Source organism: Garra rufa, chromosome 7, assembly GCF_049309525.1.
Source record: "Garra rufa chromosome 7, GarRuf1.0, whole genome shotgun sequence".
NCBI lineage: Eukaryota > Metazoa > Chordata > Actinopteri > Cypriniformes > Cyprinidae > Garra > Garra rufa.
This window is the reverse complement of record NC_133367.1, coordinates 30,130,418-30,145,073: the sequence shown is the minus strand read 5'-3', so window position 1 is coordinate 30,145,073 and position 14,656 is coordinate 30,130,418. Positions and strand designations below refer to the sequence as shown.

At 26.8% G+C, this 14,656-nt stretch overlaps 1 protein-coding gene across 1 annotated transcript in view; it reads left to right on the top strand.

The window, feature by feature from the left end:
- ell (elongation factor RNA polymerase II) overlaps positions 1–14,656 on the top strand; it is a 60,625-nt gene that overhangs the window by 22,893 nt on the left and 23,076 nt on the right. The window contains exons 2-4 of the mRNA XM_073843662.1: positions 5,587–5,631; positions 10,485–10,609; positions 13,338–13,466. Coding sequence (XP_073699763.1) covers positions 5,587–5,631; positions 10,485–10,609; positions 13,338–13,466 — 299 coding nt within the window. The remainder of the gene's footprint in view (positions 1–5,586; positions 5,632–10,484; positions 10,610–13,337; positions 13,467–14,656) is intronic.

Sequence of the window (14,656 nt, the reverse complement as noted above, 5' to 3'; positions counted from 1 at the left end):
ATTGTGAGTTTATATCATAATTCTGAGGAAAAAAGTTAGAATTGCATGATTAAAAAGAAGCAAATTACTTTTCATTTATTTATTTTATTTTTTAAGTGGCGAAAATGGGCTTCCATATGCAAATTTTTTTTTAAAGATAAAAATTGTGATTTGCTTATTTAAATTCTTTATATACAGCAATTCTGACTTTCTATATTGTGACTGAGTTTTAGAATTCTGAGGAAGTCAGAATTGCATGATTTTAAAGTCGCAATTACTTAAAATAAATGTAGGTGGCAGAAATGGGCTTCCATGTATAATTTTTTTTTTTTAAGATAAAAATTGTGATTGCTATTTAAAATGTTTTTTTTTTTTGATAGCAATTTTTACAAATGAGGTTTATCATCACCATAGACAAAAGTTTATCGGCACTTAAAGTGATAGTTCACCCAAAAATAAAAAAATCTGTCATTATTTACTCGCCTTCATGTCGTTACAAACCTATAAAACCTTCGTTCAAATCCGAGAGTCTCACCCTGCATAGACAGCAACTGACGCGTTCAAGACCAGAAAGGTAGTAAGGACATTGTTAAAATAGTCCATGTGTCATCAACCGTAATTTTTTCGTACACAAAGAAAACAAAAATAACTTGATTCAGTTCCTTCTCTTCCGTGTCAGTCTTCAACACGGATTCATGAGAGTACCACACATGCCTGCAGAGTCAAAGGCTCAGATTTAATCAAAAATATCTCAATTTATGTTATGTTTATGTGAACTATCTCTTTAACCCATTAACAACCCTTTAAACAAACCATAATTATGAGTAGTACACTCTTAAAAGTAAAGGTGCTTCACGATGCCATAGAACCTTTTTTGTCTAAACGGTTCCATAAAGAACCTTCAACTGTTTCACAAAAGGTTCTTTGTGGCGAAAGAAGGTTCTTCAGATTATAAAAAGTTATGAAAGAAATGGTTCTTTAAAGAACCTTTGACTGAGAGGTTCTTCTATGGCATCGCTGTGAAGAACCTTTTAAAGCACCTTTATTTTCAAGAGTGTGCCAATGTTAGCGTTAGCAAACACAACTAAATCACATCTTTAAAATCTCTACTGTCGCTCCAAAACACCTCCAGTCCTCCCAGCTGGTACAGTCTTCCGCTTTTCTGTGCAGTTTCCCTTTTTTCCCCGCTCAACGCCATTATGAGGAAGGAAGTGCGACGCGTTTTGTTTACACTCAGCGGTTTGAGAAACACTTCCTTCCAAGAAACGAGTCCACAGTGTCTGCTGCAACCAACCAGACCAGATCTTCTCAGACTCTTCTTGTATCATGTTGTTTTCTGAAATTCATTCTGAATCATCCAGCCAGACGTTTCCAGCTCATCTGCCTCACTAATAAGCGCAGAAGCACCTTGTTTGAGATTCAGCCGTTTGATTGGCTGATTGAGTGCAGCAGAACAATCGGCCTTTTCCGGCCCGACATTAATGTAATAAGCAGCCTGCGCTGGGATTGATCCCTCAGCCCCGCGTTGACCGAAATTGCTTTGATGTCGATGAATACTTGTGCGTTATTTAGTATGAAGTGGGTCGTAGGTGGCATGATTGCTTTAGACAATGATGGCCCGAGCTGAACCTTTCATATTCAAGTAGTCTGCGCTACTCAAGGCCGTGTAGCCGACGTAGTTCTCTCCCCATACGCAATTACACTCTATAAATGTCATAGACGACTAGCCTTCGCTTGAGTGCCACGGGTCTGATTTGTTGACTTCATAGTGTTGTTGTTTTTTCTTTGTTTTTTTCTTGGCACATGCTGCAGTCTTTTGAGTGCCTGCTGAAGCTGATCTAAAGCTCTTTATATTGGGAAACAGACCACATGGCTCAAGCGGGGAATTACTTGTAAAGCGTCCTCTTATTGCACTTGTACGTCCCGTGTTTGACATCTGAAATGGCAGACGTGGTTTCGGGGGTGTATTATGCAGCACTTCTCTTTTCTAGTGTTGATCAAACAGTGTTCGTGTGTTTATTGGTGTTTGATTTCTTCTTGAAGTATCTGAGAGCGTCTTGTAAATTTAAACGGCTTTGACTAATGGAAATGCCAATGCTTGTTAACTTGAAGCATAAAACATAAATCCGGTTATGATTCCTCATTTCATCATTTCTGCTTCGAAACCATGCTTGATGTCTTGTGTGTATTTATTTATTTTTGTACTGTACTTCTAAAGTTAGGGTAATAATATGAAAATGCACATTTTTAATATACATTTTTATATTTCTTTATAAATATAATAATACGATGACATAAATGTATTTTTACAAAATTACATTTATGGAACAATTTTAAATTAATTTAAATATTAACTATTATGTAAGAAAATTAGTTGATGTAATTAAAAAAAAAAATCAATGTTATATACTGTAATTTTAATTGCATGTGTTTACATGAATGAATTTGTATACATTTATAAAATATTTACATATGAATTAATGATATACAGTAATGTTGTAATTACATTATTTGCAATATTTGTTTACAATAATTATAAATAAATGACTAATAATAAATAAAATTGGTAAATGAATAAAGAAATAACCAATAAAAAAAGAAGAAAAAAAACTTTTCTATATTATTTTGGCTTATTTAAATGAAACCCTAAAAATAATTATGGAACAAAATACAGAAAGTACTGAAGCATAATATATCAGTAATGTATGTGTTATTAGCTGTAGTAATAATAATTATAATAATGTAATGCAGTTACAAAAATGTAATTTAATAAATGAGCCTTTTTCAATCCATTTATACATTAAATATTATGTAAGAAAATTGAGTTGATTATATACAGTAATTTTTAAATTAATTAATGGATATATATATAGTGTAATTAATTGCAATGTTTACATATTGAATTACTCTACAGTATTTTAATTTAGGGCTGGGCCGATAAACGATATCATATCGAATCGCGATAAAATTTATGTTAATAACGATGATAGGCTCTAGACATTTTTTGCTCGATATGGATTAATCTAAGAGCCAATCACACAGCAGAAATATGCGACAACAGCCAATCAGCGTACAGCGTGCGTGTGCACGTCAAAGTACAAAGTTCATTTCCTACCGCACTTTGCGAAGCAAACTTAACACCAGGACGACAAAAAAAAAAGAGAGAGGAAGCAGCGACGAAAGTGAAACTAACTTCGAGTTATTATCCAAAGATGTTGAAATTGTCGACAAAAAAGGTAGCATGAATTCCGTTATATAAGTGGTTTGGCTACCTGAAAAGTGACTCTTAGCTCAGCTGAGAGTTTGGCGTGACTGTTAAAACTGAAACCGAAAGCAAAAAACGCACGCGCATTCAAAAGCAATTTTAATCCCCCCAATGCACGCAAATTAGGCTACATGACATATCTAGGCTGTTATTAGTATGTAGACTATAATAGGTTGTGTATGTCTATAGCTCTGTATCATGCTTGAAATATCCGTCTCTATTTGCACTTTGAATATTTACAGAGTAGCCTACTTAGATTATGGCTGAATTGTCTGCACTTAATACGATTAAGAAAGAACCGTGTCGTAATTTTTTGTTATTTATACTGTAGATTGTTTCAAAATGCAGTGGTTGCCTCTAATTTAAATAGCTCAACCTATAATAGAGAAAATAAACAATTGTGTTAATAATAATAAATAAATAAATAATTGTTACAAATTATGTTTTTACAATAATTTTATGTTTACATTTTGTACATTTACTCTCATTTACCATACTCTGTCACAACTTTTATTTTTTTTATTTATTTTAGTAAGTTGTTTTAAATTTTAAGGCCAAATCTGTAATCTGTTTTTGTTAATAAACTATACTTTAAATGTAATTTAATGAACCCTTTCATTTTTGTGGCTTTAGTCATTGTTGGGATACTATTTTATAGCTGGCAACATCAACAGCTTATATCGAAATATATATCGTTATCGTTCAATATGGGAAAAAAATTATCGAGATTACATTTTTGCCATATCGCCCAGCCCTATTTTAATTACATAATTTTTACTTACAAATGAAGTGATATGCAGTTATTTTAATTTAATAATATAAGATGTAATTTATAAGATGTTCACATTAATGGTTATATTGCAGTTACATTATTTACAATATGTAATGTGACTTTTGTAATGTTACGTAAAATTGTATATTAATATACAGTAATATTAATTGCATTACTTACAATATGTAATATATAAAACATTTTAATTTATATAAAAAGTAATATTTTAATTACATATAACATTTTGTTACATATGAACTAATGTGATTCTTTTAATTGCATTAATATATACAGTAATATTGTAACTACATTACTTAACATATGTAATATATAAAATATTTTAAATTACATATTAATTGATTTTTGTTACATATGAATTAGTGTGTATTTATCATTTTAATTATAAAATATATAAAAAATGTATATAAATAAAATTGTACATTAATGTATACAGTAATATTGTAATTGCATTACAATATGAAATGTAAGCATTTTAATTCATTGATATAAACAATATATTAATTACATGTGTAACAATTTTGCCACATGCAAATTAACGTGTATATCATTTTAATTAAAATATACAATTTAAAAATAATCTATAAATATATAAAAAAATATATATATACACTCATACAATTACATTACAGTATGTAGTACAATATTTAATCTAATTAACCAAAACTAATAATACAGTATAATATTGGTTATTGTAAAGTATTGGTTATCAGTCAATATAATAATAATAATAATAATGATGATAATAATAATAATAATAATAAAATTTAAAGGTTATACATATTCTAAGTATATATATTTGTACATTAATATACAGTAATATTGTAATTACATTACTTGCAATATGTAAATGTAATAGTACAGTGATAGTGTAATATATTGGTAAAGTATTGGTTATTGGTCAATATATTAATTATAATAATAGTAGTAATAGAAAATATAATAATAATAATAATAATAATAATAAAATAATACATAACTATATAAATTTTACATATAGTAATTTTGTAATTACATTACTTACAATATGTAATACAATATTTTAATTAATTTATATAATTGATATAAAACAGTAATTATAGTACAGTAATACAGTATTATATATTGGTAAAGTATCGTTATCAGTCAATATTATAATAATAATAATAATAATAATATTTGTGCAACAATAATTTACGTACAATATTGTTGATGTGTATATACATCAAAGTATTGGTTATCAGTCAATATAATAATAATAATGATAATGATAATGATAATAATAATAAAATTGTACATTAATATACAGTAATATTGTAATTGCATTACTTGCAATATGTAATATACAGTATTTTAATTTATATAATTGATATAAAACCGTGATTACAATACAGTAATTTAAACGGTGTGTATGGTATAATTTGAGTTGCGTTATGTTCAAATGTTTTTACGTTACTTGCGTATATTCATAATTTAATTTACATATTTAAAATGACAAATTTGAATGTGAATGCTATTTAGTTTTGACTTTCTTTTCTGATCAACGTTTAATTTGTCTTGTTTGTTTTTGCAGGGCCTGACTGCTAAACCACTAATAGGATTCACAGGAAACCAAGGGGTGAGTACGCAATTTTATTTTAAACCGTTTGTCTGTAGACGTAAATCTCTTGAAATATTGCTCGTCATGGAGCCGCAGACTTTGTGTGAACCTGGGACTCTCCCCAGTTCTTGTGAAGTATCCTGGATGTGTAGGTAATGCGAAATACTTTCTGTGACTTCCTGCTACACAGTCATCCATCGCAGTAACCACAATATCCTCTGCTCAAGCTTGCAAAATCAGCATAGACTCACAGACGGCCATTAGTATGGATCCTCCAGTGTGTTTTATATCTCCACTTTGTGTCTCTCTGTTGGATGTATAAGACAGGAAGTAGTCTGTAGCTCTGAACACATGCCCTGCACTGGCATATTTCCGCCTCTGTTGAGATCAGAACCCACATGTGATTTTGTGCATCTAGTTTTGGTTTTTCAAGCGCCTGAGCTCAACCCAGACCTGACAGCGAGCAGCCTCATAAATGTTCATGTTGCCGTTATCTGCATCTCATGTTGAAGAATGTGGTTTGTCTGCCTCGCAGCCATTTAAACTTCTCCTGCGCGCACTTCTTATGTAAACATGCAGAAACACCACTGCAATTGTTACAGGCATCCAAACAAAACCACTACGTTATCTGATTTGGAGAGGTGACGTTTAAGGTGTACGCTTCCGAAACTTTCAGCCAGAAAAATGACAAATCCGTCATTTACTGATTAATGTCTTTCGAAATGACGTTTCCTTCTTCAGTGGAACATAAACAGAGAAGTTGGGCAGAATCTCTATAGACTGCTCCTTCACATAATTCTGGCTAATATCAATGAAGCAGTTATTTTCATGTATTTAAAAAAAAAATGTTTATTTTTTATTTTTATTTCTGTACTAGTTTGCCTAAATGTAAATAAAACACTAAAAATAACAATTCTAAAAAATAAAGCCTTAAAAACTAAAGTAAAAGTACTGAAGCCTATGTCGGTAATATATTGGTTATCAGCCAACATAATAATAATAATAATAATAATTGTATTATTATGAAAATTTTAGATTTTTTTTTTTTTGCATACTATATTGGTAATGTATTGGTTATCAGCCAATATTATTATAATAATTAAAAAATAATAATAATATTATTATTTTATTATGAAACAACAATAAAACAAATAGTTTTTGTCATTTTAATTATTCAGCATAATATATGTATTGGTTATGTATTGTGATATATGCAAAAATAATAATAATTGTATTCTGAAACCATAATATATTAATAATTTTTACCTGTAATTTATTTAGCATAATATACACAAAATATACAAAATATGTTGGTAATGTATTAGTTATCAATAATAATAATAATAATAATAATGTTGTTTTTTTTCTAGAATAATATACGCATAATATATCGGCAAAGTACTGGTTATCAGTAATAATAATAATTGTCCAACAACAACAAAATACAATGATAATAATAATAATAATAATTTTATTATTATTTTGTCCATTTTATTTTATGCATAATATACACCTATTGATAATGGTTGGTTATCAGCCTATTATTATTATTATTATTATTATTATTATTATTATTATTAATATTATTATTAACATTATTATTAATATTATTAAATTTATTGTGTAATAATAATAATAATAATTTGATTATTTTTATTATGCACATAATATATCAGTAATTATCAGCCAATATTTTTATAATAATAATAATAATAATAATAATAATAATAATAATATTTAATAATTGTGCAACAACAAAATACTATTATAATAATAATAATAATAATAATAATAATAATAATAATAATTAAATAATAAATAAATAAATAGCTGATAACTGATGCATTACCAATAGGTGTATATTATGCTAAAAATAAAAAGACAAAATATTATAATTATTGTCTCATTATTAATAATAATAATAATAATAATAATAATAATAATAATAATAATAATAATATTATTAATTGTGCAACAACAAAATACTATAATAATAATAAGACAATGATAATTTTTATTTATTTTTAGCATAATATACACCTATTGGTAATGCATCAGTTATCAGCCATTTATTTATTTATTTATTTATTTATTTATTATTGGTTTAATTTTATACATTTGTTTTATAAATTGAATAATATTTTATTATTTGTATAATCTTAGTGACTTATTTTCATTTTAGACCCAATAATATAGAATTTAAATAATTACCATATATCAATTATTGGCCATAACGGTAAAATAATTATCAGCTCGTCTGTGTTGGCCATAGTTTTATTACACTACCAAGAAGTACACTGCACTTCATTATATACCGTGGTACTAAATGATCCCTGTATCATAATAGCATGGTACTTTTTATTCGCATCAGAGATGTTCGCTCTTGTGAATTCTTCAGAGTGGGACATGCAGTTTTTCAACCAAACCAAATCTTTGTGTACAGTTGAAGTGTTTGATGAGTAGGATTGACTATAGTGGTGTATTTACTGTGACTCATCAGGAACTGCACGTTCACACTCCGCCACGGTTCACTGCGTCACATGGGAGATAAGACTGCCTATTTGCTTGCCGGATTAAAGCTGTATTTCACCATAGCTGTATCAGAGCTTGTGTGGCACGTTATGTTCACACAGATAGCAGGAGAAACCTTGAAACCTTGCTTATTTGGCCGCAGCTAACCAAAAAGTCTGCAGAGACGCTCAGCACAACATGCATTTGTCCTGCAGGCCCTTCGGCCTCCCATTGGTAACCAAACGGCTGGCTTGAAATTTGCACAGCTGCGACATTTGACCTTTGTCCAAAGGGCAGGTGCATCCACGAGCGTAACGTGGACGGCAGAGTCTTTCTGAATGAGTAAGACAAAGGTCTTCTCAAGGGAAGAGCAGCATCCTGTCAGGAGCAGAGGTTCACCACATGTGGCCCTTAGAAGAAGCTTTGTTCTTACTGAGGACCAGAGGAAGCTCCAGTAAAGTCACGCTTTTAGTGCTAGTGATGAGCTGCTTTGTAAACGGGATCCTACATTTTTAGCAGGTTAATTAATTATTCATTAAAATGAATTAACATTAATTTAAATTCATTAAATGTATTACATTTACTGAACTTTTTAAAATTCAATAATTATAAAACTATTAATTATTATTAATAGTAATTAATTGTCAAATAAAAAAAATGTTTATTAAATGTAAAGAAGTTTAATTTATAAAAATCCATTTTTAATAAAAACAAAATGCATCCTTGGGAAGAATAAGAAACTTAAATACTGACCCCAAATTTGTTAACAGTATTGTAAATTTAAAATTAATATTTGTTTAAATTATTTATTAAAATTAAAATAAAATTATATTATTTCACAATTTTTTTTTACACATTTTTAATGAAAATCTTTAATTCTTTTAAAAGTAAATGAGTTTGCAGTAATTTTACAATATTACTGTTTTTACTGCATTTTTAATTAAATAAATGCAGCCTTGGTGAAGATAAGAGACTTTTTAAAAACATTTAAATAATAATTTACTGACCCCAAATTTTCAAAAAGTAGTGTAAATTAAATTTTTAAAAAGCAATTAAAAAAAATATTTTTTTTAAAATTAAATATTTATTAAATTTACTAAACTTATTTTTATGTAATTAAAAGTAAAAAAAAAAATCATTTTTTTATTTTGATCAAATAAATGCAGCCTTGGTGAACGTGGGAGACTTTTAAAATCATTAAAAAAAATTTCAAACAGTGTACATTTAATTTTTAAAGCATTTTTATTTATTTTTTTTTAGTCAATTTAATAAATTAATTTCTAAAAAATATATGTAATATTTTAAATAAAATAATATTTCACAATATTACTCTACTGCATTTTTGATCAAATAAATGCAGCCTTGGTGAACATAGGAGACTTAAAAAATTAAAAATAAAATACAAAAAATGACTGACCCCAAATTTTCAAACAGTAGTGTAAATTTAATAGTAATTCAAAATAAATAAATTTAACTTTTAATTAAATAAAGTTTAATTTCTAAAAATCTATGTAATTCTTTTTATTAAAAGTAAATAAAACTGCAGTAATTTCACTGTTGCTGTTTTTACGGCAATTTTAATCGAATAAACAAAATAGACTTAAACCTTGAAACAAATATTCACTGTTAAATGTAATCTTTAGCAAATAAATATCCATTTAATACTGTACATTTATGATGTTAAGATGCCTGAGATCACATGTATCGTTCAATATGACTAATTTTAGTTTTTAGAGATTTATTTGTAATTTTAGACCATTATAATTACGCTTGAATACATTTTTTATAATAAAAGCAGACCTTTTTTATTAATATTATTTAAATGTTAACATTAACCATTTATCAGTTAGTGGTTACATTCTTGAAAATGTTCAGTTTATCTGTATGAGTGAGAATAACTAATGCCTGTGAATTCACTTTTTCATTTTCTTTTTTTGGTCTCGTCTGAAATCACAGTTTGTTCCCCCAGTGGACTGAGACAGTAGTTCTGTTCTCTGTAATCCACTCCACGCTAAAATCATACTGGATTTCTGACTTTGAAGTGCGTCATGTTTTTCAGCCTGTCGCAAGCTCTTCCTTCGAGAGCGTTTCCTCTCTTCTGTGGCTTTTTTCCTCTGTCTCTCTGTGACGGCGCAGACATCTAAACACTCGAGTTAGGAGCCGTCTCACGGTTTCTGAATGAAGAAATGATGAATTGCGATTTAAGCGGCTTATTAAACCGTGATGTTTCAGCCAAGGCATGTAATAAAACAACAAAATCAAAGGCGCAACTGCTAATATAAATCAACAGCTTTTATTGCGACAGCACGAAGTGATTGTAAGTGGCAGCGCGTATAGAGCTTGTTGAATGTCTCATGTAGGAGTGCGAGGAGTGTTGTGCGAGCCAGCCAAGTCGAGCGTTGAGCGGAGGGAGCCCTCGGGCTGCCGGTGTGAGCCTCGGACACTGCCTGTTATTTATAGTCGGCCACCTGCAGGCCACACACGTGTGAGGAGCCTTGGGTAAACAGAGATGGAGCTCGCGGACGTCAGCGGCATTCGTGCGTGCGAGAGACGGCACAGCGCGTCCCGCTACTGTTCGATGGGCATCTGTGGGGTCCTCCGCTGCTTCAGCTGGACCGCAAAACATGGCCACTCACTTCTCTAATGCCAGCTCACTGAGACACACATGCTGCTTGAAATTAGCTGATGTATTTTTATAAAATGTGTATATATGGATGTATGTAAGCTTTTTTTTTTTTTTAATTAAAAAAATTAAATGAAGAATTAAAATAAGAAATGTAATCAATTGGTTTGATTAATTGATCAAACTGATTAATTTGATAATTAATTGTATTTTTAACAATAATAATTTTAATAATTTTAATGTATAGCGTTGTTTTCGGTATTATTTAGATAACTGGACGTCTTATTTTTTAATGTATTTATTTTAGAATTTTATTATGTGTTTTGTTAGCTTATTCATAATTAGATTTTTATTTATATTTCACATTTACATTTATGTTTTGGATGTTTATTTATTTTATATTTTAGTTTTTATTCATTTATTTTGCTGTTTCATTTTGAGATATATATTTATGCATATTTTAATATTTATATTTGATTTGTTTTTGTTATATTTACACTTATTTAGTAACATAGTTATATATTGTTTTGATTTTTATAAATTGTAGTTTATTCATTTATTTTGATTTGTATTTATGATATTTTGACCTATATATTTTATTTATTATTCATTCACATTTTTATTTTTTTCAATATACTTTATTTAAATTTATTCATATTTTGATTTAATTTATTTTACATTTTATATATTTTGGTTGTTTATTGATTTATTTGTTTTTATTTGGCCATTTCATTTTGATTTGTATATATTTTAGTTTTTTTATGTATTTTATGCATATTTTAATATTTGTATTTGATTTGTTTTTATTATATTTAGATTTATTTAGTAACTTATTTAGATGTTTGTTTTGATCTTATATATTTTACTTCATTCATTTATTGTGATTTGTATTTATGAATTTGTATTTATTTCGATGTTTATTTTGACCTATATATTTTATTTTTTTATTAATTCACTTTTTTATATGTATTTTGTATTTCAATTTTTATTCATATTTTGATTATTTTACATTTTTATATTTTAGATATTGATTTATATTTTAGTTTTTATTTAGCCATTTATTCATTTTTATTTATACATTTTAGTTTTTTAATGTATTTTATGCATATTTTAGTATTTTTTTGATTTGTTTTGATTTTGTTGACTTATTACTTTTATATTTAGATATTTGTTTTGATTTTATATACTTCATTCATTTATTGTGATTTTGTATTTATGAATTTGTATTTATTTCGATATTTTGTATTTCAATTTTTATTCATATTTTGATTATATTTTTATATTTTAGATATTTTATTAATTTTTTTAAAAATGTAGATATTTTAAAATATTTGCATATTTTAATATTTATATTTGATTTGTCTTTATTATATTTAGGTTTATTCATAAACTTGTATATTTTATATATTTGATTTTATATTTTTTGTTTATTCATTTATTTTGGTTTATTTCGATTTTTTTTTCATTCGCATTTAGATTTTTTTTTACTATATATTTTGTATTTAAATGTTTTCATATTTTGATTTTATATATTTCACATTCACATTTATGTATTTGATTTTTTTTTTTCATTTTGCCGTTTCATTTTGATTTACATATTTTAGTTTTTTAATTGATGCATATTTTAATATTTATATTTGATTTGTTTTGATTCTGTTTAGACTTTTAACTTGTATGTTTAGATATTTGTTTTGATTTTATATTTTAGTTTGTTCATTTTTCAATTTGTATTTATGAATTTATATTTTTCAATATTTATTTTGACATTTTATTTTTATTCATTCGCATTTAACTATTTTGTATTTTTATTCATATTTTGATTTTATATATTTCACATTTACATGTATATATTTATATTTGTCTTTTGTTTATTAATTGATAACTGACTATTGTGAATATAATAATACAATTTATAATTTAATAATTACTAATAATATTAATAACTTTAATAATATTATGTAATACTTAATGTTATATATTTAATGTTGTTGTTCTAGTGTATAATTTTACATTTTTTTATTTATTGACAACTGATCATTTTTAATAATAATAATAATAACATTTTATGTAATACTTAAATACAAATGTATTGTTGTTATTAGTGTATAATTATGTACATTTTCAAAATACATGACAATTTATTTGATTTCTTTTCCTATTTATTTTAAATATCATACTTGAAAAATATTTTCAATATATAAAATTATTTCTGTAATAATTATGTAAATGTAAAATTAATAAGTTATTTAATATTAATTTAATAAATTAATTGTATAAAATACTAATCTAATTTTATCTAAAAAGTGCACTTTAAAATGAATCATCATCTTAATCATAGTCATCATTATCATAATTGTTTTTCGCCCTGTTAAAGGTGTGTTTTAGCTGCTTTGGAGTTTAAGGAGATTTGATGCCGCTAAAGGTCTAGTGTGCTGTAGTTGATCTATATGAGTTCACAGTTCTCTTGTTCCTGCTTGGCATGCAGTGCATATTAGATTTTTTAATTTATTTAACAAGGCTGACAAAGTTGCCACTCACACAAAGCAAGTGTCAGGAAAGTGCCGTAAATGATTGTGTGTGTGTGTGACAGCTGCTGCTGCCGTCGCCACTCAGTTGATGGCTATAATTTGGCTCTCAGCACAGAGCCTGAGTCGCGTTTGTTTGCTGCCTTCTCAGGTGTGCTGCTCAAACACCTGTTTGGCGTCTGCGGGAGCCGGAGGTTGGTCCGTATGGTTGCACATTAAGGAGATTATAGAAGGCCCTTGATGGCCACAAACCTCAATTGTCTTAAAAGAGGTCAAGTGCAGCTCTTTAAAAGATTATGCATTTGTAGTTCGGTCAGGACGACACGTACCATACCATGTTCTCACAACAAATCCCCTAAAGAAACAGCTTTTGTTGATGTTGAATTTAAATTAGGAGCCTAATAGCAACTGGAATTATTTATTTAATTAGTTCATTAATTTTAGTAAATCGTTTTTTCATGGTTTATATTTTTGTTTTTTAAATACTTGGGTTTATAGTTTATTTATTTTAGATTTATATTTGTTTTTTACATTTATACATTTTAGGTATTTATTGATTTATATTTTGGTTTTTATGTTTCATCTCATGTTATTTATTTTTTATGATTAATATCTTTAAGGTTTTTATTGATATTTTGATTATATTAGATTTCTTCATTTATATATTTTAGATATTCGTTGTCATTTCATATGTTTTAGTTTATTCATTCATTTTGATTTGTTTTTGGATTTATTCATTTATATATTTAAACATTTATTTTGATCTATATATTTTTTTTATTCACTCATATTTTAAATATATTGTTTTATTTTTTTATTTAGATTTTGAATTGCATTTCAATTTATTTTCATACTTATTTTAGTTTTTTTATCATGTATATTTTATTCATGTGGAATTTATATTTTACATTTTAAAAAATTGTAGATATTGGTTTATTTTATGTATTAGTTTTATTCATTGATTTATATTTTCTAGATTTGAGATTTTATGTATTGCATATTTTTATTTTTTATATTTGATTTGATTATTTAGATGTTTTTATTAATGTATTTTTATTTTGACAATTTTCATGTATTTTAGATTTTTGCCTATATTTAATGTTTATTAATATTTAGATTTTTTCTGTAGATTTTACATTTTGTATATTAGATATTCATTGATACTCGTTTTTATTTATTAATTCATATTTTGATTTATATATTTTAGATTTTATGTATATTTAATGTTAGTTTATTCATATTTAACTTTTTCTGTAGATTTGACATTTTATGTTTTATTTTTATTGACTTATATGTATTTATTCTTTCATATTTTAATTTATATATTTTAGAATGTGTATTTATACATATTTTGACATCTGATTTGTTGTAGTTGTGCTTAGAT